Here is a 22,037-nt window from a genome sequence, read left to right on the forward strand (position 1 = left end):
GAGGAATGGCAAGGATAGGAAGCCACTTTATGCACTAGCATCTGCACCCCCCTAGCTGAAGGCACTGATTGGTTGCAGCATTCGATGACAACCAGTAACGGCAGCACTCTGCCTTTGCTGTGGGAAGAGGTATAATACATGGGAGATATTGTCATGAATGTGTACTTTAGTGATTCTGCACTTGATATTGCAACTTTTGAAGCCGTACTTGAAGGACGTTTTTTTTTTTTTGAATAGTACTTTAGTGATTGTGATATAAAACCACAGCTTTTGTGGCTGCATTTAGGGCCCCTTTAAAGTGACTGAAAGTGAGTTGTAAGCATTGCCTAAAAACCGTAGCAGAGGAGGGTATCCATGAAACAGAAATTCTAATGAGTTTTTCTGTCCCAAGTACGTGTGTTGTAACGAGGAGAGTGCCGTTTACAGCATTTTCCTCATTTAACATCTGTTCTGCCGATTTCACATGGCTGAACGTTGTCTAAGAAGCATAGTTCATGTTACGAGTCTTTCTGCCCCACTTACATGTGTTTTAAACAAAAGAAGTGCCATTTAAAGGTGACACCTCCTTTCCTGCTGATTTCTGATGCCTGGTTGTGAAGTTTGCGGGGATAACTTGAGCAGGTTGCTCACATCTCTAACCTATATGTGTGCTTGAGCAGTCAAGAGGTGATGTTAGCAGTGAAGTAGCTGGAGGTAGGGTTGCCACCTGCCCGGTTTTGGACCGGCCCGACCGGTTTTTTAGACAGCGGGCCGGTTGCTGGCCCATACGTAAGGCCGTCATTGGCCGGTTTTTTGGCCCTTGTGCTGTGATTATCTCCGTTTTGGTGTTTTATAAGCATCAATTCAACAACTAAGACGATAAATATGTGTCGGCAAGCTGCGCAAAGACGCGCGAGCAGAGAAAATACGCGGGCGAGCGCGCTGCCTGAGATGAAGGGGGACTTAAGATAGGAACAAAACGACGAAATGCTGCCGCCGCGATCAGAAATTGCGGTTACTTTTCAGTAAAGCACATAGAGAGCAATAACCAAGCTCGCAATCACTTTCAGTACACATTAATTTGATTTCTCTCTTTGAAAACGCGACAATGAATGGCGCCGCATGCCAAATACATGGCGTCTTTTTTAAACACAAATTAAATATTCTATATACCACGCCCCTCCCCCCCCCCCCCTCCCCGAAGGGCCGGTTTTTTTCTTGGGGAAAGGTGGCAACCCTAGCTGGAGGTAGAAGTTTTAAGGATGAGATATGTATCACGAAACACATTGCCTACAGTATAGTTGTGTGCTGATTACATACAATCATTGTTCTCATTCTTAGAGTAGCAAAACTGAGGTAACTCTACCAATTGTTCTGCATTGCTGCATTTTATTATGCTTGTACAAACAGTAGAACTTAAGGGGTTCAGCTGGTTGCAAACGGGGAAATAACAAGTTCTCAGTGGCTAAGGCATTCTGCTGCTGAGCACGAGGTTGCGGGTTCGATTCCCGGCCATTGCGGCCGCTTTTCTGATGGAGGCGAGAAGCAAAAGCGCCCGTGTGTAGGAGATTTCGGCGCACGCTAAAGATCCCCAGGTGGTCAAAGTTAATGCGGAGCCCTCCACTACGGCGCGCCTCATTGCCTGCGTTGCGTCGGCGCGTTAAACCCTACAATCAATCAATAAAATAAACAATAGTACAAAATCATCTGCTAAATAAAAATATCGTCACAATCGCAGGATGCCAACGGTCCACCTACCAACTTGGGTCCTGCGTTGTTCCTGCTGGCTGGAGCGGCACATGAACCATTTTCAAGCTGCTCAAAGTTGGTGATCAAGTGCTGCTCCAAGTGCTGGATGCGACAGAGGGACCTTCTCTTTCGAGGCCACAATTTCGCATGCTCAGCAGTTGATTTACTCGTAAGGAATTTTAAATATTTATCACCCTAGAGGGCACGTTATTTTCCTCTTGGGTGGAATGTGGCTGCAATCAGGTTATTTGTGACGAAAAGTAGTGAAACATGTTATCAGAGTCGTTTAGGCCTTGATAAAGTTGCCTGATTCTTAATTGGCATGGTTTTATGCAGCTGACTATTTCTCAAATATGCAACATTTCTTAAAATCTGTGAAAAAAAAAGTAGTATAAAAGTTGTAATTAGTACTACAGCACAGGAAAGCTACGCCAATGTTAGTTTTAAGAGTCCCTTATTTTCACATCTTTGTTTGGCTGGTGCGCAATAAAACAACACTAACTGAAAATTTTTCTAAGTAAAACGAAATACTTGTCACTAGTACACCGCCTCAGTAAATGCTATCTGGTCTGCAAATTTAAGACGAGTCAAAGAAATCCCATGAAAGAGTCGGGAAATAGACAACTTGTAACTTGCTAGAATAAGCCAGTTAAACAATTCCTCAATGACTACAACGTGATGCCTCAGGCTGGTTAGTTGGGGTTGAGTGGGCTTACACACCCATCTTGTGGGGAAACACATGAGCTCTTAACTTATGAATTACCGGGGATACATAGTGGCTAGGCATTAGTCATGTTTTTTACTAGGTTGCCTTGATGAATACAGTCTTCTATAGCAGTGTGTTAGGTTTCTCTGCCACATGATTCCTTTGTTTTTCGGGATATTGTGGAGTTTCCACTAACTTCTTGCTCTATTTCTTTGATGGAAACAAATACAATACTCCAATCAAGGGCTTTATCCTAAGCCTTTTAATTTTTTGGAACCTACTTGGCTCCTCATCAGGGGTGTCTAGGTTTGACCAACAGCCGCAATTATGTGAACAGGGTTTTTTTTTATTTATTTATTTATTTTTTTTTTTTTTTCTGCTGCTGCAGCGGGTTGGAGGCTGCGGACACAAATAGGGGAAGGGGCACCTACATATCTGTTCATCTTTCCCCTGCTTGCTTGGGTTTGCGCTGATTCAAGGAAGACCCTTTTGAGTAATCCGTTTCTCGGTGTCAGTCATCTTCATCTACCCAAAGTCAATGTGGGGGTCTGCTTTCTCGCAGTGTTAATCTAATGCACTTGTATTTCTGACTTTGCGCGTCGTTTTGGCGCTGCCAAAGTTTTTTTGCAAAGTTTGGGGTTTTGCCGACGGAATGGGTGGGTTATTACGCATGAGGAATTTTGTAAATGACCCTTTGCACTTTTTCTTTAATTAGAGCGAGTCATTTTGGCCATGGCATCAGTCATGCAAGAGTTGACGTGTGTGTGGGTGAAGAGAATGCCTTCCTTTTTGAAAACACCTGATATTGTCTGGCTTGCACTTTTGCCACACAGTAGGCAGGTGCAGATGGGTAAAGGAGGTTGGAGGGGAGACGGTGGAGGCTGGGGGAAAGGTTTTTGACCAGCAGCGTTGAAGGAGTTACATTTTCTGTTTGTAGCTAGATCGGTGGAGACAGCTTCTGACGCAGCGGATAAAATTGGTGGTGTAGCTGTTTGGGGGGGGGGGGGGGATATTGGCAATAGGTTTTCCTTCGTTCTTTTTTCTATCTTTTTCGGTTGAGCATACAATTCTTGCCGTACATCACAAAAACTAAAGCTACAGAATCGTAGCGGAAAACTGGGTGGTAGCAATTAAATTGAAAAGACAGTCCTCTCTTCCTTTGGTTTCTGCATGCAATAGGCTCAGTTAACTTCCTGGTGCACCTCAACTCAGCTGAGCCAGCAATTTAAACTGCGTTAGAACGGTGGTTTAGGCTAGTTGGTGCATACTGAAATTCAAAACAGCACAAAAATGGCGGGACAAGGAAAGTGCCTTGGGTCATCGTTTCCTTGTCCCGTCTTTTTGCGCTATTTTGAATTTCAGCAATTTAATCCACCATGATAAGAATGACTGGCAATGCCTTGCTGCTCCTAGTCTTCACAAAAGGACATCCTAATCAACTGAGCTCACCATGTATAGAGGAATAACCGACATCGGATGCTGCATCCAATTTAAGTCATGCCACGCAATTTCACACAACAACGCTTGTATAGTTTTAGCTCTTCTATGCGTGGCAAGCAACGCTGCATGCTCAACAAAATACATGACAGGAAAAAGACTTGTACCGCAGACCTAAGGGAAAATGGCTACACCAGCTACTTCATTCACCACATCAAGTGCCGTGTTCGCTGATTGGGTGGCGACCAAGGAATTTTCACTGCTTCAGCACTGCCAGTCAACAATCCTTCCCCTACCCCTATCGTCTCTCCCTTCACCTCCCTCGCCTAATGACCCACCTGCATCGTCCTACACGTTGAAGGAGCAAGTGAAATGATATGAATTCTCATATGAAGGTCTCCCCATTGGCCACATGCCTGTGTAGTTGTGGTATCAGACTCCTGTCAGGCGCGACGACCAAAAGAGCACTCGCCAAAGGAATAAGCAGAAGAGGACATCTACAAAATTTCTCATGCACAATGCCCACTAATAACATTGGCAAAACCTGGAACTTGCCAGAGACTCCAACAGCATCTACACAATGTATGCAAAGCCTGACAGAGCTTAGCAAGGCGTGATCTTTCCGTTAAAACAAACGGTTAATCAGCCTTTAGTGTCTCTTTAAGTCAGTAGTAGGCTTTCTTTTCAGCTGTGTAGCTTTTGTGCGCATTTGTTGGGCTGTGCAATGCGGGGAAAAGTCTGGACGCGGGGAAAAGTCTGGACACGTGTATCTTTAGCTTCTGATTGTACGTATGCATTTTGTTTCGCGTAACACAGGCATTGTAAATTTAATTGAAGTTTCTGGATGTAATTTTGTCTCAGCCTAAACTGCTCTTTAGATGCTGGTAACCATGGTATTGCAGAGCTTTTCACCATGAAGGATTGTAATAAAGGCGACTCCATCTGTGTTAAAGGAGCCATGAAGAGAAAACACAAGTTTGGTTCATTCGAAAGATTGCCTCGTTAGAACCATAACGACACCACTTATAATGCAAACTTCGCTCAAATAAGCTACATAATTAGGAAAAAAGGAAATGACCATGCGACCCACCAGCTCATTTTCCGCAACAGAACCTATGATGTCACTCGAGAATGCTCTGCGATTGGCAGAGGCCGGCAAAAGCAAACGCATGTTATGCAGGGCTTACAGTTTGCATAGCGAGCTAAATGCTCGTGTAACATGCTGCACATTCTTTTTATGACAAAGAACGGTGGAGTAAACGGTTGAAGTTCTGAACGAACAAGCAAGCGTGTGCGCCAATGAGTACGAAACTACCGCCGGCCGAGCTCGACATCTCGCCGTCGCGCAGACGAATTTTCGGGTTCGAGGCTCTTAGGGGCCAACAAACCGTTCCTGCTTGGTATCTTAATACCTTGACAGGAGGTTGGCCGTCATATCGCCAGCCAGCAAAGGTAAAAATAGAAACGAGGGGAGTAAGGAACAGCAAGAAGCGACGAGATAGTGCCAGTCGTCGCAGAAGTTTCGAATGGTGTTGGCTTGCTGCTGTCGTTACGAGCTCGTTTCCAGTTTACAACCACTGAAAACTTCAGTTTGTTCGAGTACTTTACAATGAAATTTCGTTGCTGCGTTTTGAAATGCCCATGTAGTACGGGCAAATCGTCGAGGGAGTGCGACATCCCCGCCGGTGAGATCTTTCATGTGCTGCCCAACGACGAACCTCGGCGAAGCAAGTGGCTACGTTTTGTGAACTTTGCAAACGGAGGAGAAAGAGAGCTAAAGGAAGTACGAGTGTGCTCGCTTCATTTCCGAGGAAGTGATTACGGCAGGGACCCTTACGTTAGCTCACTCCTGGGACATGCTGGCGCTCGTCGCCGACTTCGTCAAATCGCTCTGACCTTGGGGAAAAAAATGCCGTAAACACCGCGCATTGACGCTCGTATCTTTCTGGTCGAAGCAGAGAGCTCGTGCGAACAGCTTTCCATACACGACACCGGCCAACTGGCATAAGCAATACTGCTACTGAAATTGAACTATTATTAACCGTAATAAAAATACGGCGCATACGTACCAGTCTGTATTTGTCCGTCGCGACGGGGCTGACGAGGCAGCGGTGCCGACGGCAGGGCGTTCGTCTGTTTTGGCTATCGCGGAATGGTCGCTTTCCCGTCCACCGCGTATCCCACAACTCTTGCCGCTCGTGCACTTAGAAGCATTGAGTGTTGAAGTGGTGTGAGGTAGTTAAATGCAAGCCCGAGCTCCTCGGTGAGAGTTTTGTTCTCGGATCAGGCGATTCCATGACTAGGGCTGCGGGTGCATTAGGTTTTACTAGTGGGCATCCTCGATTTACCAGTCCGGGACGGTCCGCAGGCAGCCCGAGGACTGCGTTCGGACTGAGAGCCCCATAGGAATACATAGGAAAATCGAGTGCCGGATCGCGTCTCGGGCAGTCCGTGGACGATCCGGGACTGATAATCGAAGAGGCCCAGTATTTTTAAAATGGCCGCCGTCTCGGTCGACTCCCGCGTGTGGGTGCTGTATGGAGTCGACATACTAAGTATCTGTTTCATGGACCGGCTTGTATGACGCCATTGTTCACGTCACGGAATGTGCAATTTTAGCGGGAGATTTAAAATTTTGGCTTAAATTGCCTTATTTCTCAGTGAATAAAGCATCATTTGCTTCCGGGAAAGCGCTTGGGGTACTATGAAACACCTAATCTTTCGAATAAAACAAACTTTTGTTTTCTCTTCATGGCTCCTTTAAAGCGTAACTTGTGGCTATTAAGTTCACGCTTGAAAAACGACACGGGTTTTTTATAGTTCCACTTTTCAAACCTGAAATTTCAAGTCATTGCTTTTCCTCGAGAACAGAATGATGGTGCTAGTCTTACTGCAATCCTTTACTTGTGCACAGTTCAGCATTACCATCTTTAATTGCCAATTTTTTCTATGAAGTTTGAATGAATTTAAGATACGAGGTATACAGAAAAACAAATGTCATAGGTACGGTCCTAACCAGAGCATACACATGCACCGAAGTTTTTGTCATAACAATAATAAAGTTTTTTAGTGAGGGCTGTCTACCTTCATTGAGCTGCTTTGTGCATTGATGCCTGTCTTATATATGTAGTCATAAATTTCTGTTATCAACGGTTTTTTCACACTGAACCATATATTTTTATATGATGTCACTGAGTATTTCTGCAACTGTTTTCTAGTCATCAATTGAAATTTTTTGTGGTTGGTTTTCGCCAACCAAATCATAGCTTCTTTAATGGTCACGGTATTTTTGTGTGTGCCTGAAGGGTTGCCTCATTGAGTGTTTGAACTATGTAGTTTCTAAAGGCGCTACTTTGCTTCGAAGTTGAATGTCGGCCTAGTACGGTGATTCTTTGGTTTTATTTACACTAGCCGCGGTGGCTCAGTGGCTAAGGCGTTCCGCTGCCGAGCACGAGGTCACGTGTTCGATTCCCGGCCGCGGAGGCCGCTTATCTGATGGAGGCGAAAAGCGAACACGCCCGTGTGTGCGAGATTTCGGCGCACGTTAAAGATCCCCAGGTGGTCAAAAATAATGCGGAGCCCTCCACGGCGCGCCTCATCGCCGGCGCTGCGTCGGCGCATTAAACCCTACAATCAACATCAACAATTCTTTGGTTTGCTGCTGACTTTCATTCAAGGCCTTATTTTTTATATTACCATTTAAAATTAAAAACCAACCAATTTGATGTCGTTTCAATCTTCTCACATGCTTTATACTTCCCATTTTTCAACTTTCTGGGAGGATTAAGTAACCACAGTTTTAGAAGTGGTTAAGCACAAAAACGATTTTTTGGCCATGAAGGTTCCCTGTAGCATTGATATAAGTGCTTTCTGCTCTGTTTGAAGCCAAGACTACATTACCAGCTTTAACCCTTTGAGTGTCCAAATTTTTTGCGAAATGTGACCCCCAGGGTCGATTTTTTTTTTTTACTGCTGGTTGGAATTCTTCGGACGAATCTAATCCGAGAAAAAATGGTCATTTTTTTAGGGTGACCATAAAGTGACAAAAAAATCATTGGTGTTGTTGCATATGGGTGGTTCATTCATGAGTAAAACAAGAAAAATTTTTTAAAAGTTTCACTGGTACAAGAAGTGGGACTAGCGCCCGGAGGACGAAATGGAAACTAGCCGGATGCACAAGCGATAACCGGAACGTGCGAGTTGTAAAGCATAAAAAAAAGGAAAGAGCCACTGGTGCAAGAAAGAAATTTTACGTATTTCTGCAGCACATGCCAAGTGAGAGAAATTTAATGAACAGAAAATGCGCACTTTTTTAAACATACAAGTGATTACGTACATGTACTTCATTGTCTCTAAAAGGGTTAATGAGGTCGTCTTTTGTAGATGTGAAGTTTGAATATATATTTGTTTGCATTGCTTGACTATTTTGAAGGAATTGTTTTCTCATTTTCTTTCAACCCTGTTTCAAAATCCCACTTAATGAAGGCACTTTTCTCTGTTTTATTTTTTTGCAGGACCAGAAAGGGTGCTCATCCTCGGTTCTTGCTGAAGTAGCAGTGCCGGTACTTCACATGTGAGCTCTGAACACACAGTAATTACGGTATGAAACATTCTACCAGTATAAGCTTGCTTTGTAGATGTCATTGCAGATGTCAAAGCTCTCGACAGTGTAGCACAAAGGCTGGTGTAGTGCTCTTGTAGACTAAAGTTTTGTGGCTTTAACGGTTAAGATTATTTTAAATTGCAGGCCAGATACTAATAAGAATAGCTGTTTAAATCAGCGGCCATTTTCCTGGTAGAGGCAGAAAGTGAAAATGCCCATGTGTCGAGATATCAGCACTCATTAAAAGCACAGGGTAAAACGAAATTAAAAAAAAAAACTGCCTTTTTTTTTCTTTGCAATTAGGGAAGTTCATTTCCTTATGCACAATTTCCATAATTATACTTTTCATAGAAAGTCGTATTTCGGGCTCAAAAACAGTTTTTCGGTAAGTAGAATTTGCTCCATGTTAGTTGTCATTTTTCCCACCAAGAAAGTTCCAGCTCATAATCGAAACGCTTTTCTGGAACCAGCCTAAGAAATTGCTTGACAACCACCGCATAGCCGAGTTTTCAGCAAAGTCAATTCAATGATGCTTTCTTTTGTTTTTTCACATTGGGCTTTGGAGCCGCACACCAAAAAATGCCTTTGTTGGGTCAATATTGCAACATTTGATGCCATTCTTTCATTCAATGATACTAACAACACACGAGCGAGCATTTTGAAATCAGTCGGATGGAACCCTTAGCACAACACCACCATAAAGTGGCTGAAAGAGGGTGACCCCAAGCAAAGATACTTTGCGAACAGAGCTGCACAGCAGTTCCCAAAATAGGCAATGAAGGACAGACGAGAGGCTGGAAAGCAACAAAATGGCTTCGACTGGGATTATGAAGCTCGTGCTTAGTCGTGCTCGTGGTATTTGTGGGAAAAAAAGTTTTGTTTTTCACCCTTTTTCTTACTTTTAAACTCAATTATCTCGAAACAATGTTTTTTAAGCAGTTTTTTTGTTACACAATTTTGAATATGCAATAAAGGCGAAATTTGTACAGGAAGAAAAAAAAACTCATAAAAAATTTAATTTAGTCTGATTTTAATAATGCTGGTGCAGTTACAAGAGCCTCAAATTTTAAAGAAAATTATGTATGCATTATGTAGATGCATTTACTAAATGCCAAGAAAAATGTACCTCAAAATGACCAAAAATGCATGAGAATTATAGGGCTTACCCTGTGCCCTTAAATGTCCCCAAGGTGTCAGAGGTAATCCATATCCCTCCCCTCTGGGGCACTTCATATCCCATGTATAACTTTGTTCTGTAAAACCAGCTAAAAATTTGTGAGAAGTAAATTGACTATAATATTTCTAAATGAAGGTGTGTTGATTTTAAGCTGTCGTATTTATACTAAAATATTGTTAACAGTTATATAGCTACCGAAGGTTTGACAGATAATTTTTTTCTCTTGGCTATGCGCCTTCTTAACCATAAGAAAACTGTCAAGAAGAGCTGGGCAGACCCAAATAGTATGAAAAGTAGCAAATAATAAAGCTGCTGATAATAGAAAAAATGCTGAATGTTTTACAGAGACTCTTTAGCTTACTGCAGTTCTTGTAAGCTGTAAAAAGACGAAATGTCCATGAAGCACATCGTAATACTAGCTGAAGCTAATAGACACTGACTGTTGGCTTGTCATTTGCAACACTGACAGATGACCCCACGTCCACTGGCACAGACATGATGCAAGGCACCATGTACAAGCTAGGCTCATGATAAAATAATGCTTTAAAAACAGTGGCATCAAATTTCAAATGCGAGCTTCCCCACGGAGCTCACATGCATTGCTAGGTGATGTTTACAGTTCTTGCTATTGCTATGTGGAGTTATTTAGTCTAAGTGTTTCTTCATAACCTTTGTTGTACCACCAAACCTTGCAAGTCTTGTACCTCATCAATATTTTTTCATGAAGCAAAAAAAAAGAAAGCGATGCTTGGACAAAAATTGGAAAAATAAATGGCAGTGAGGTGCCAACCTTTATGAGCAGATTAAAGCTGCAGCATGAAGGGAAGTACTTTTTTTTGCGCTTGGTCCATCCTCCGTGTTGAGCTTTCTTGCTCAGCTCAAAAGTAAGGCACTAAACGTTGCGGGATTTGAAATTTGATGCAATACTGAGAGCCAACGGTTTCAAGGCTCAAAGAACTTTCGTGCGGCTTATGTGTTGCACACCATCTTGCTTTCGCTGCATGACATAAAATTTCGTAGCAGCCATGCACATGGGTGGCTGCTACAAAGATTTTGGTGTGGTCACCTTGGCAAACTTGGCCAGTGGCGTTGCTGAGTAAACTTGCACCCGTGGCCCAGAAAATTTGTCACCCCCTCACATATGTGAAACAATTAATAATGAAAGCCCGTGCTTCCAGAAGCTCATTCGCTGCCTTGAGCAGTCTTTCAGTAGCTATGCGAAAGATGCGTTGCTGCCGGCGCAGCTTATCTATTCGAGACTTACTGTCCGTCGTCACCGTACGGTCTGGGCCAGCCATGCCGACCTCCGGCTGAGGGCGGGGATGATCAGCAGAAACAGCAGTCAACGGAACGGGGTTCTGGGTACCTCAAGCCGGAGGGGACGTCGGTGGTCTCCTTCGTCGTGTGCGGTCATTCTCCCGGGTTTAACGGCACCAAAAAATATTACGGAAGAACGAGAGAACCGAGACCTGGGCCATGGCTGCCCTTAGCGGGGACGACAGCTTTACTCGCACAGGAAAATCTACACGATGGTGGTGATTGTGATGATGACTGGCGCATAGCCAGTGGGAGATTCAACATCCTCCTGGCCCGCAACGTTCGTATCTCTCCTTATGCATAAACGCTTTACCACACACCGAATGTTCTATCTGTTCAGCAGCTTCACCAGCTGGCGCTGTGTCTCAAACACGTTCTTGCGATGCAGTCTCTCGTAGCGCTGCTTCATGCCTCGTGACGATTCTCGCTCAGTGAGTCCCGCAGTCCATCCAAAATCTTGAGCAGCAGGTGGGCTTCTCGTAGCAGTATGCATGGAGGCGCGGCTTTGCCATGTCTTGGACACCTCTGAGCTGCGGCACAAGTCAAACATGCGTATCCGATACACGCCGCCTTCAAGTAAGGAAAGCTTTTCTTCTTTGGCGCCTTAGGAAACAAAGGTTTTCACTGCCGCGCTATGGCTCTGCTGCCTCGTATGGCGACCGGAGCCAAACGGTGGCGAGAAATTTGACTGGATGCTCGACCTTCAGCTTACCTCGGAGCCTGCCGTGAAGCTCGCTGTGTATAGCGACGCCTTCTTCGGTGTGCGGCTCAGCAGCTGCAAACAACGAATGCTTCTTTCGTTGGCCTGCGCGAACGCGTGGCGAAACAGCTTCTCTTATTCCCCACTCCCATCTCCGCACGACTTGCAAGCGACCATTGATCTGCTTGCGAGCAAAGATGCCACAATTTACGAGATAGACCAGGCAATTATCGATATCCTTGACCATGAGGAAGTCGAGCGCGAATACTTCGAGGCCTTGGCGTACCGAGGAAGTATATGCCATGCCCTCAACCGGCTCCACAATGCCTTGAAGGTCTTAAAGGCATCCGGCATGATAGGCACCACCGACGCCACTCCTAACAGGCCAAATGTCCCTTGACCACTGACCATTGTGGCCAACAGCGTTCTCCCGACAACCCATCGAGGTGACTCTCTCGTCCACTCACGGGCAGCGACCTTGCCAATTGTATTGCAAAAGGTCAAGGATGCAACATTTAACGCTGAGACACGTGAATGGCAAGGGTCTGGGAATCATTTCGAGTCGGCAACCCATGAACAAAGGGATTTTTCTGACATCGACAGCGCGAGGCCAGGAGGTCCGTCGAAAGTTAACATCTCCATGAAGGTGGTGCAAGAAGACGATCTGGTGGTGCAAGAAGACAATGCGACGTGCGACGCGGGGAAGCGATTCTTGTTCCTACCAGAGAAGAAGAAGACTATCAACAATTTTCCCTGTAACGTCGCGCAAGTCTCCGTACAGGAACAAGCCGTCGTCGCAGCGCAGGATGCTCCATACCAAAAGGCTGAACACACGAACTTGCAGGTGCGACCCAACACCGAGGCAGCATCGAGTATCTCAACAAAAGGCAAGGGTGAAGACCGTGAGGATACGCGTGCAACAGACAAGGACGACTCGGCTGCTTCCGTCCAAATGGAAGACGAAAAACATGCATTTAAGGACGGGAAAGAAGGGCTAGATACTCCGCAGTTTGGGTTTGAGAACGTCTTTGTTCCCGAATTCATGAAGGGTGCATCCTTATCGGAACTACTTAAGACCCGACCAGCTCCTACCGTTGAAGTAGTTGAAAAGGCTGCAGTCACGAGTGAATCGCAGTCGTTTGATCGAACTGAAATTGAAACGGCAGAAGAAACCATGCTGTTCACTGCTTGTCAGTGGCAAGAAACCGCGAGATGTGGTCAAGAAGCAGTGAAGCCGCATAGTACTCTGACACCCAGCACGAAAGCACGCTTCTCAGAAGTAGAAAGGACTGAAAGGAAAACTCGAGGCAGCCGACATACTGGTTGAAGAAGACCACTCTACGGCTACACCAAAAATTTGAGGATTGCCCGACACCATCTTTACTACAGTTTATACAAACCTACGGGACTGAAAACACTTGAGGGAGCTATTCGCCCAGGTTGGTTGTCATACGCTACGCCTTGGCGCCACCAGGGTGTGCTGAAGGCTGCGCGATGGTGCATGCATCGATGGAAACAGAAGAGGTGACAAATTCGAAGACCGCTTCGCAAGGGCTGACTACGGACCGAAAACAAAAGTGTTAGGATTGTGGATTCAGTGTTCAACCATCGATTATCTTGGGCGCGGAAGGATGTTAAATCTCCCGCTGGGTATGCGCTGTTCACCATAATCATCATGAAAGCACCCCTGTCATAAAAGTGATCGTCCCTGCTAAGGGCAGCCATGGCCCAGGTCTCGGTTCTCTCGTTCTTCCGTTAATAATATCTACACGAGCTTGGTTTAGAGAACCCCTCTCGCCGACGGAGGTACAAAGGACGAATTTGAGCGAATTAGGCATCGATAAAAATATGAACAGTAAAGAGCACTGTAATGTGTCGCTCGTGACCATGAAAACACCGTTAGCAGCTGAGAAGTGGCCAAGAGATACTTGCGGAAGCAGAGGGTGTAATGCGCCAAACCAGAGCGAGGTAGGGGCAAAGTGAGGGCTGATACGCGGCAGCGTGAAAGCACCACATCGTGCAGTCGATACCAAGCGAATCGATGCTTGCAAGAGTACCGATTCGCTTGGTATCGACTGTGTGAGAGGAAGTCTCAGGCCTCGTCAGGCAACGACACTAAGGTGGTTGCCAGAGACATTTGGAGGAGGAGGAGGAAATACTTTTATTCGAATTTCTGAATGGCCCAGAGGGCGGCCCAGGGGAGTGGTTCCTTAGGAGTCTTAGTGGTTCCTTCTTCACTGGAGCCCATCCGCACTGCCTATGCACTCAGTCCACCAGCTGAAGCTGGGTAGTCAGAGAGGGGCTGGACAGCAGCATCTCCCATTGCTCTTGTTGGGTAGTTGACGGAAAGAAAGGAGGGTGCTGAGGGCTAAAGTAGCACACCCCGATTACGGGGCGGAGTGTTCCTACTTCTGAGCAAAATGTAAAGCTTTGCAGCCCACTCTGCCAACTAAATCGTGCAGAGGTCACGCTGACTTGGAGGAGCGTGGCCAGCAATGATAGGGAGGGCTGTTTAGTTAAAGGCAACACGTGCAAGGCAACTGCTCGCTTCATACAAATAAATTTTCGCGTGTTTAGGAACACACCTTAAAGGGGCACTGACACAAAAAGTTTGCATCTTGTTTTTTTTGTTGCGATAAGTAGCTAGTGACCTACTTATAACCTGTAGAAACCTCATTTGCTTCAGCGTGCAATGGTTGTTTAATTAGAGGCATTTTCAATGCGGCCAGTCGCAGTTTCGGTTTCAGCGAGTGCCGCGAAACGATGTATTTTGTGGATTTTATGTGAACAAAGCTGACCACGTGACCGTCGGAGGGATATCACAGAGCAGAGCCGCCGTAGCACTGTCGAATCCGCATCGACGGCAGTTTCTGCGAATGCCCCCACGTACTGATCTCGTGAGGCGCTTAATTAAAAAGCGACCGTGGATGTGACACAGCCGCTGCGAGTGCAAATGCTACCGCGGCTAAAGAACGACGCGCGACGCTCGAGATGGTGGGTGGCAAGACGCGCGCTGGGAGCAGCCGGCCGGTCTGCCTACAGGTCCGCCTACAGATGTGTTCGGCTTAGCACTGCGGCGGATATTCGAGTGCCGCTCTCGTAAGCGGTGCAGATGACAATTTTTAATGCAACCCGCCATCGCATCATTAACTCCTTTCTCATGCAAGCCACCATGGTCGGGACTTGGGGACAATTTCGTGCAGCGGTAACAAGCTACCACTCGAGCTACCTGCGCCGGCCTGGGCCACTTCGCGGCCGTGGCCGCCGCCTGCACAGCGACCGTGCGGCTAGCTCAGTGGGCTTTTCGTGCCTCCGGCGCGTTTTCGCATCCCATGGTAATAAACAGTAATAGAAACAGAGTGCCTGGAATCGCTGTAGAACTTCGGTCGCGGCCAGCTGCCCGATTAGCTGACGAAATCACGGCGCCTCCGCCGCCAACGATCGGGTCGTTCGTTCTCGAGAGCAGAAGCTCCGCCCTCCGGCCCTCCGATTGGAGTGGCGAGCCGGGTGAGCCGACGAAAAACGCCGGCAGTGCGGAAGCGGCAAACACAAACTCGTGACGTTCTTTATTTACATAATATCCTTGGGATGTCGATTGCGCGTGGTCCTCTCCTGGCTGCTCGGTTGAGTTTCGCACACTTTAAAATTGATTTTAAATATGTTCTAGGCGGTGTTCGCCGCTGATATTTTGCAGATGATGTATATGTGTTCCCACCAATCTATCTCCGAAGTTATCTCGCCTTCAAAATTTTGTGTCAGTGCCCCTTTAAACAAATGAAGCTTGAAGGACCACAGGCGGAGCCCGGTGAAGGAAGGCTGGGGGAGAAGTAGAAGTTGTCCCAGAAATCAAACAAAAGTCGGACTGGCTTAAAAAAGCCATTTCCAAATATTGTGCAGGAAAAGTGGTTTACAATGCGAAAGCAAATGACTGCCCCAGAAATTCAGAAAGGACGTTTGCGCCTACTGGTTCGTCACTAAAGGCAGCCTCTGTGGGAGCAACTGCATGCTGGAAACTTATTTTAGATGAGCATTTCAGTACCTTTGAAATAGATACATTGTCCACTCTGGTTATCAATTGTTATTTGGTTTCTGAGAATGGGAGCAGATAGAAAGAGGACTTTTAACGGGGAAAGAGGCGACTGGCCGTACCCGAGTCGTCTGTCGTCGTCTGAGGCGATGCTGTCGTCATTTCCTTTGGTAAGTTATAACAAATTACATCGCACATCTGCAAATAATTTAATTGAAATTTGGTTCTTTGTAAATGAACCTAGTATAAAATTTGGGGTTCAGACTTACCAGTGAAGCAGCCACTAGCCAATGGAGGAAATCCGAATCGAAGAAGGTTGCGAATCGATAAAAAAGGAATTCGTGAGTATAATATCACATTCATACGGGCCCGAGTGTATCGGCGCCATGCGCTGGCTCACAGCCGCGGCCATCCCGCTATGTTGGTGGCAGTGATTTCATTCACGTTGTCGTGAATTCGACTAGTCTACGAAGACAGATTCTAGATAGATGAATCAACCTTTTCCCAGTAACGGAGGAAGTAAAATTGCCCTCTCCAGCCAAAAGTACTAACCAAGAACCAGACATTTTTGGAACCAGCTCGGTTCCCCCCTCAGGGGGGACTGGGGTCATGCTGTAGCGCCGGTCACTCACAATGTGCTTCGCTGTGGAGCGCGGTGCCTGCGTGTACACAAGTGGTTGGGTTTGGAGGGGAGGATGTATTCTTTGCAGCTCGCTAAACACGTGCGACTTAAGTAGCAGTCTTTTTCTCCACTTGGTCACGCTTTTGGAATGTTTCATCGAAGTGTCTTCTGCGGTCTGATGTTTCGTAGTACTGGGCGACAGTTTTGCAGCCGGACGTCGCTGTTGCACTGCCAGACTCGTTCCAGTAGATTTTTCCTCTCCTTTTCCTCTCTCGTATTTCTTTTTTTCCTTTTCCTCTCATGACGAGGGGCACTCAGCACAAAGATCTTGTATACGGCACCGGGCGTCCGGTCCTTTGTTGCACAGTCTTTGACATTATCTTTCTGGTACCAGTCAAAAAGCACTCGGCAGAATGCTTCGCCTGGCAGAGAAACTGCCCCTCTCGCCCACCTCAGTTATCGTATGACCCCAGGCACTGTCGTACATCTCGTAAGAATGCATCTATAGTTACCGACCCAGTGCGCAGCCGAATGCAAATTCTGTTATCGATTAGGCACGCTCCGCCATATCATTGTGGACTGCAAGAAAAACCCCGACCTGCCACCCCTTCCGAATGCCCTTTCCCCTTATTAGGGTGGGGGGGATACTGCTAACTAGCGGTCACATGGAGGACCAAGCACTCTGTAACCCGAGCTTCGACACCGCGGTCAACACGTGGCTTCCTGAACTAAGGATCCACCCCTACATTCGCAGCACAATAAATGTTTCGTCTCTCACTCCCGACCATCTTTGGAGATGGGCAACACTCAGCGGATCAAATGGCTAATGTTTGAAAAAAGGGGGGGGGGGGGGGGGGGGGGGGTACTAGGTGTTTGTTTTTGTTTTGCAGTTAATTTTGTTGCCCTGTCCTTTTTTTTTTTAACTAGGCCACTACCTTTAAAAATGCACCTACCAAAGTAAAATATTTAGGTCATCTGCTTGAAATATTGGTTCACTTAAAACTCCATGCTCCCCCCCCCCCCCCGCCTCTGAAACCACGATAAAATAGAATAGAATGAGCGCACGGCTATCCGCTTCATTTATGTGCGCAACACAGAAAACACGTAAATACTCGTTTTTTTGCTTTTAACTTACAGGAGAATGAAATAAAAAAACGTAGAATTACCTGATTAACAGTTAGGCAAATACAATAAATGCCTACATAACTGTTCTATTTCTTGCATAATTTGTTTGACACGCTACTCGTTCGTTTTCTTTTTCTTTTTTTCTTTCTTTTTTTCCCCCTTAAATGCATGGGGCTGCATGAGATATGCCCCTTCCATATATTGCCATCTATGTGCAATTGCCATGCACTGACTTCGTCAATGGGCACAATGAACGAAAGAAAACGACTTAAAAAATATCAGCTATCAACACCTCATTTCAGATCCTTTGCAATTGCTTCAATTGCAAATTAGTTGGTTAGGGCAACTGTTCAAGGTCTCTGGTGCAACCAAGGGAAATCGCGACGGCTTAACTGTCTCCCCCATTCTTGGACACCTTAGCTGCTCCCCCTTCCCCTTGTGCTCCCCTCCAACACAGACTTAATCTGTACAGTCAGCCTCTCCGCACCAACCTTCATTTAATGTCACTTACTTTCATTTCGTTTTAATTCTTTGTCCCCACTTCCTCAAGATACAATCTCCTTCAAATTTTGTTTTTCAAGTCATTTTCACCTTGGTTTCCTTCTGGATATATGATAAGCGGACTGAGGTACACGGTCTACGGCACGTTACCGCAAAGTCGCCAGAAAAGGCTAAACATTTAACATGAAGTAACAAAAAAAAATGGGCGAGTTGGTAAGGGTTTATAGTGAAATAAAGTGCAAAAAACAACCAGGAGGAACAATCGCCAATATAGTGGAACGAATCAGTGCTCCGTCCCGTTGCATTTGTTCCTCCTGGTGTTGTCGTCATTTCTTCGCACTTCGTTTCACCATTTACCATGTGCCCATACACATCATCTCATGTACGCAAAAAACAAAAACAGAACAAAACAAAGCCACGTGGAAAGCCGCCGAAGACACACGACCAGAGTCTTGTTGGCCCTGATGCCTCCCTCCATACTCTTCTCGTTTGCTGCCCTAAGAGTGGCCCTGGACGTGATGAAGGTGCTCTGTTAGCCCCACTGTCGCCCCATTGAAAAACAGGCTTGCTCGCTACACCCCTCCGAGCCTCGCAGTCATACCAGTTGCACCCCCTCTGGAGGAGTCGTTCCTTGTTCGCCTCCGCTCACATCCTCGACTCCCCCGACATTCCTGGATGCCAAAATTCTCCTCGCTTTCTTCCATTATACCAGGAAGCAAATCTGAATAGGTTGGTGGGGACGTAAATTGAACAGTCGTGTTCCAGTTTTCAACATACGCATTACACGTTAGAGGGGCACCCCCCTCTCTGTACCGAAGGGCTGGTACCCGGGGCCCTGTCTAAGCTGTCTTCGCAAATGTCGTAACTGAAAGGGACAACACCGATTGTTGTGATGCCCCTGGCGGTGCCCTGTTTTGTGTCCGATGCCAATACAGGTGGTGACACAGCCATTGGTGCGGAATGAGTGGATCTTTAAGCCGATCACTCGCTGGACGCACTAACTTTGCACAAACGTTTATTAAGCGGTTTCGTCTATAGCTTCGCTAAACTCAACGGGCTAGGCAACCTTTGTCGGTTGCATTTTTTCTTCCTGCTATGTACTTACCGAATTTCGCAGCTTATTTAAAGCCGAAATGATGTAACCTGTTCCTTCATATTTCTTGGCTTGTCTTAAAAATTTTGTCTCTCTTGCAGGCGCAGCACACCGCCATGGACGACGGGGCCAGTCCCTTCGACGTGGGATACTTGGCGGGGGCGTTCGAACCATCGAGGCTCCAGGAGCTATCATCAAGGTTGAGTGACGTTCTCAGAAATGCCAAAGTGGACGTGGCAGCGTCGGGAACCATGCTGCCTGCGCGGGGGAGCAACCGCGACGACATGATTGAAGCATGCAACACAGTGCTCGACCCAATCGGCATCGAGCTACGAGAGCTCGAACCTAGGCGCTTCGGCCTCAGAACACCACAGATTGAAGGTGATGATGATGGTGAACGTCAAGAGCGCAACGACCCTGCATCACTGGACGCAGCCCTCCTGGCATCCTGGTTACTGCGGTTCGGGCACGTAGAGTCACTCCACATCCAAACCCCGAACAACCTGCCTCCGTTCTTCGCAGGCGTCCTCAGGGCCACTCTGCCGTTTTGCTCCAAGAAACTACGGGCCCTGAAGTTGAGAGGGTACGGCTTCTTTTCCGAGGGCTTTGTTGAGGACGTCCTACATGGCGCCGCCTCTACGGAGGCATTGCAGAGCCTGCAGCTGATGTATGTTCAATTGACAGACATGGCCACAAAGTCACTGGCCTCTTTGCTGCAGGCGAGCTCTCAGACAATTACACATCTCTCTTTTGGGCCTGACAGCATCAGTGGAGCCGGCGCAATTACCGCGTGTATCAAGCAGTGCTCCAAGTTGAAGGATTTGGACCTGTGGTGTTTTCCGCCCAACGACGAGGAAGGGCTGGAGTTCTTCGAAGAGTACATCAAAGTGACGGACACTCTGGAAAGGCTCTCAATGATGAACGTTGCCCAAAATATATTGGCACGTCTGCTAAAAGCTCTGTCGGCAAACAAGACAGTGAAGACTGCCAAGTTCATTGTCGGAGGTGAAAAGTGCTCTGACGTGTTTGACGAAGTTGTAAGCGTGCTCAGAAATAACACAGTTCTCAGAAAGCTAAAACTAAACGGCCTCGAGGCAGAATCGTCGGAATGCATGGCTCGCGTGTTCGAAGCCGTCAAGGTGAATGTGACACTTGAAAGCTTCACGATAGGAATCGTCGACCCCGTTGCCGAAGAGAACGGGGGAGAACTAGCCTTATCTAGCCTCTTGGAAGCCATTGAAGCCAACAAAGCACTGCGCAGTTTGTGCTTGCAGGGAGGGATTATGTCGAACAAGACACTGAGAAGAATAGCAAAATCTCTGACGGCCAACCCTACACTGAAAATCCTGCGCATCTTTCCACCCAGTCTAGAAGACAAAGAGGACACCGAAGGCTTCTGGGAGGATGTACGGGATAGCTGCAACCGACTGGATGTTCAGTGGTGGAACAGTGCTGGTCTAAACCAGTTAGCCCTCGCTCTTCCGCAGAGCAAGGTGGACAAGCTGTTCTTGAACTGGACCTTCGGAATGTGGAACCCTCCTCTGGTAGAGGTCATGCGGGGGCTTCAGGCCAACCAAACCATTACACGCCTACACCTGCACAACATTGACTGTTACGACGATGCCGATATGGAAGCCCTTGCCGAGTATGTAAGCAAAACAAAGGTCCTCAAGAAACTGACCATGATCTACGAGATCTTGTACCCAGAGGTCGGCATACCACTCATTGACGCACTTGGTGAGAACACGAGCATAAACTGCGTAGACTTTGGAAAGTTTGACATGGACCTCGAAGCGTGCAAGCACTTTGGCGCCATGCTCGCGAAGAACCGCACACTCCACTGGCTACGACAGAGTGAAGAGTACGCCAGTCCAGACGCACTAGCACTTGTTGCGGAAGGCATGGAGCAGAACTGCACCTTGCTGCAGCTCGACCTTGCTTTCAAGCCTCCAAGTCCCGCGCTGTCCCGAATTGCACGTGCTGTGGCGGCTAACGAGCGTCGGCTTAACCGGGCCGTGGATTTTGTGCTGGACACTGCGGAGCAAGGAGAAATTAGTGTGTGCGAGGAAGCGTTCCGTCTGCTTTGCCAAAAAGACTCTCTCGTGGACCAGCTGATTAAGATGACAGGCCAGCCAGCGGCCAATGTTTTAAGTCTCATTGAGTCTGCTAAAGGTAAACTTATGCGGTCAGTCAGTGGCAAATAAAGTTGTTGGAGTAAACTGGGAGCCAGTTGCTGGTTGTTGTCAAGTAACTTGCTGCAAGGGTGGTTTTCTAACATGTGAAGCATGTCTCGGTGAACTGTATTTTGGTGTTCTTGTGAGAAGTTGCGTCATTTCTCAAATACCTAGCCTACTTGTTTTTGTTTGCCGCCTTGGAGAAAATTGACGAAGGGTGCAGAAACTTTTAAGCTGGATAGAGCGAAATAAGGATGGAGTTCAGTAGAGTGAGGTGACTTGGTGGTGCTGTGGTGACACAAAATAGCATCATGAACATGACAATGTCGCATAACAGGAACTGCGTGACTGGTGCAGTCAGCACTAAGCCAACAAGAATAGTGGCGCAATAAATTTAAACCAATTTAAGCTCCCAGGAAACAGTGTTGCAAATTATGTTTCCAACAAAGGGTCTGGGAACAAATCCTGCCGGGTACCTTTAGCGACCGTCGGTGAACTGTGAAATCATGGGCTGTAAGCCGCCTACTGTGACATGCCACAGCAAGAAGTGTGGATAAAAAATTGGCTGGCGATTACGGTACTCCCTAATGCGATATTTGGGCGCAGCTGTTTAGCTGTTTTGGCAGTGCAAAGTATGTTGAGGCAAAGAATTACAGACGGACATAGTTGTATGGTTACAGAAAAGTTGTATTTGCAGTGGCTCGCGAAGCACATGCACTGGTTGCCTTGCTCATTGTTCATACCTCACTCGAGGTTCTGGCATCGGCAGTGCTGAGCGTCCGCTCGGGCAGCTCGTTTGGCTGCAGCGGCTGACGACGCAGTTCCAG

At 46.8% G+C, this 22,037-nt stretch overlaps 1 protein-coding gene across 3 annotated transcripts in view; it reads left to right on the plus strand.

Annotated features, from left to right (window-relative positions):
* Positions 1-21,261, plus strand: part of LOC144164439 (uncharacterized) — a 105,479-nt gene extending 84,218 nt beyond the window's left edge. For 2 of the 3 annotated variants that reach the window (XM_077694973.1, XM_077694972.1), the window contains exons 2-4: positions 1,718-1,897; positions 8,386-8,471; positions 19,138-21,261. In XM_077694973.1, coding sequence (XP_077551099.1) covers positions 19,153-21,240 — 2,088 coding nt within the window. In that variant the 5' untranslated portion in view covers positions 1,718-1,897; positions 8,386-8,471; positions 19,138-19,152 and the 3' untranslated portion in view covers positions 21,241-21,261. The remainder of the gene's footprint in view (positions 1-1,717; positions 1,898-8,385; positions 8,472-19,137) is intronic. The other variant, XM_077694974.1, reaches the window with a different exon arrangement.
* The last annotated feature ends 776 nt before the right edge of the window (positions 21,262-22,037 follow it).

Source organism: Haemaphysalis longicornis, unplaced genomic scaffold, assembly GCF_048455015.1.
Source record: "Haemaphysalis longicornis isolate Haplotype H1 unplaced genomic scaffold, Haemaphysalis longicornis Haplotype H1 scaffold_13, whole genome shotgun sequence".
NCBI classification, from domain to species: domain Eukaryota; kingdom Metazoa; phylum Arthropoda; class Arachnida; order Ixodida; family Ixodidae; genus Haemaphysalis; species Haemaphysalis longicornis.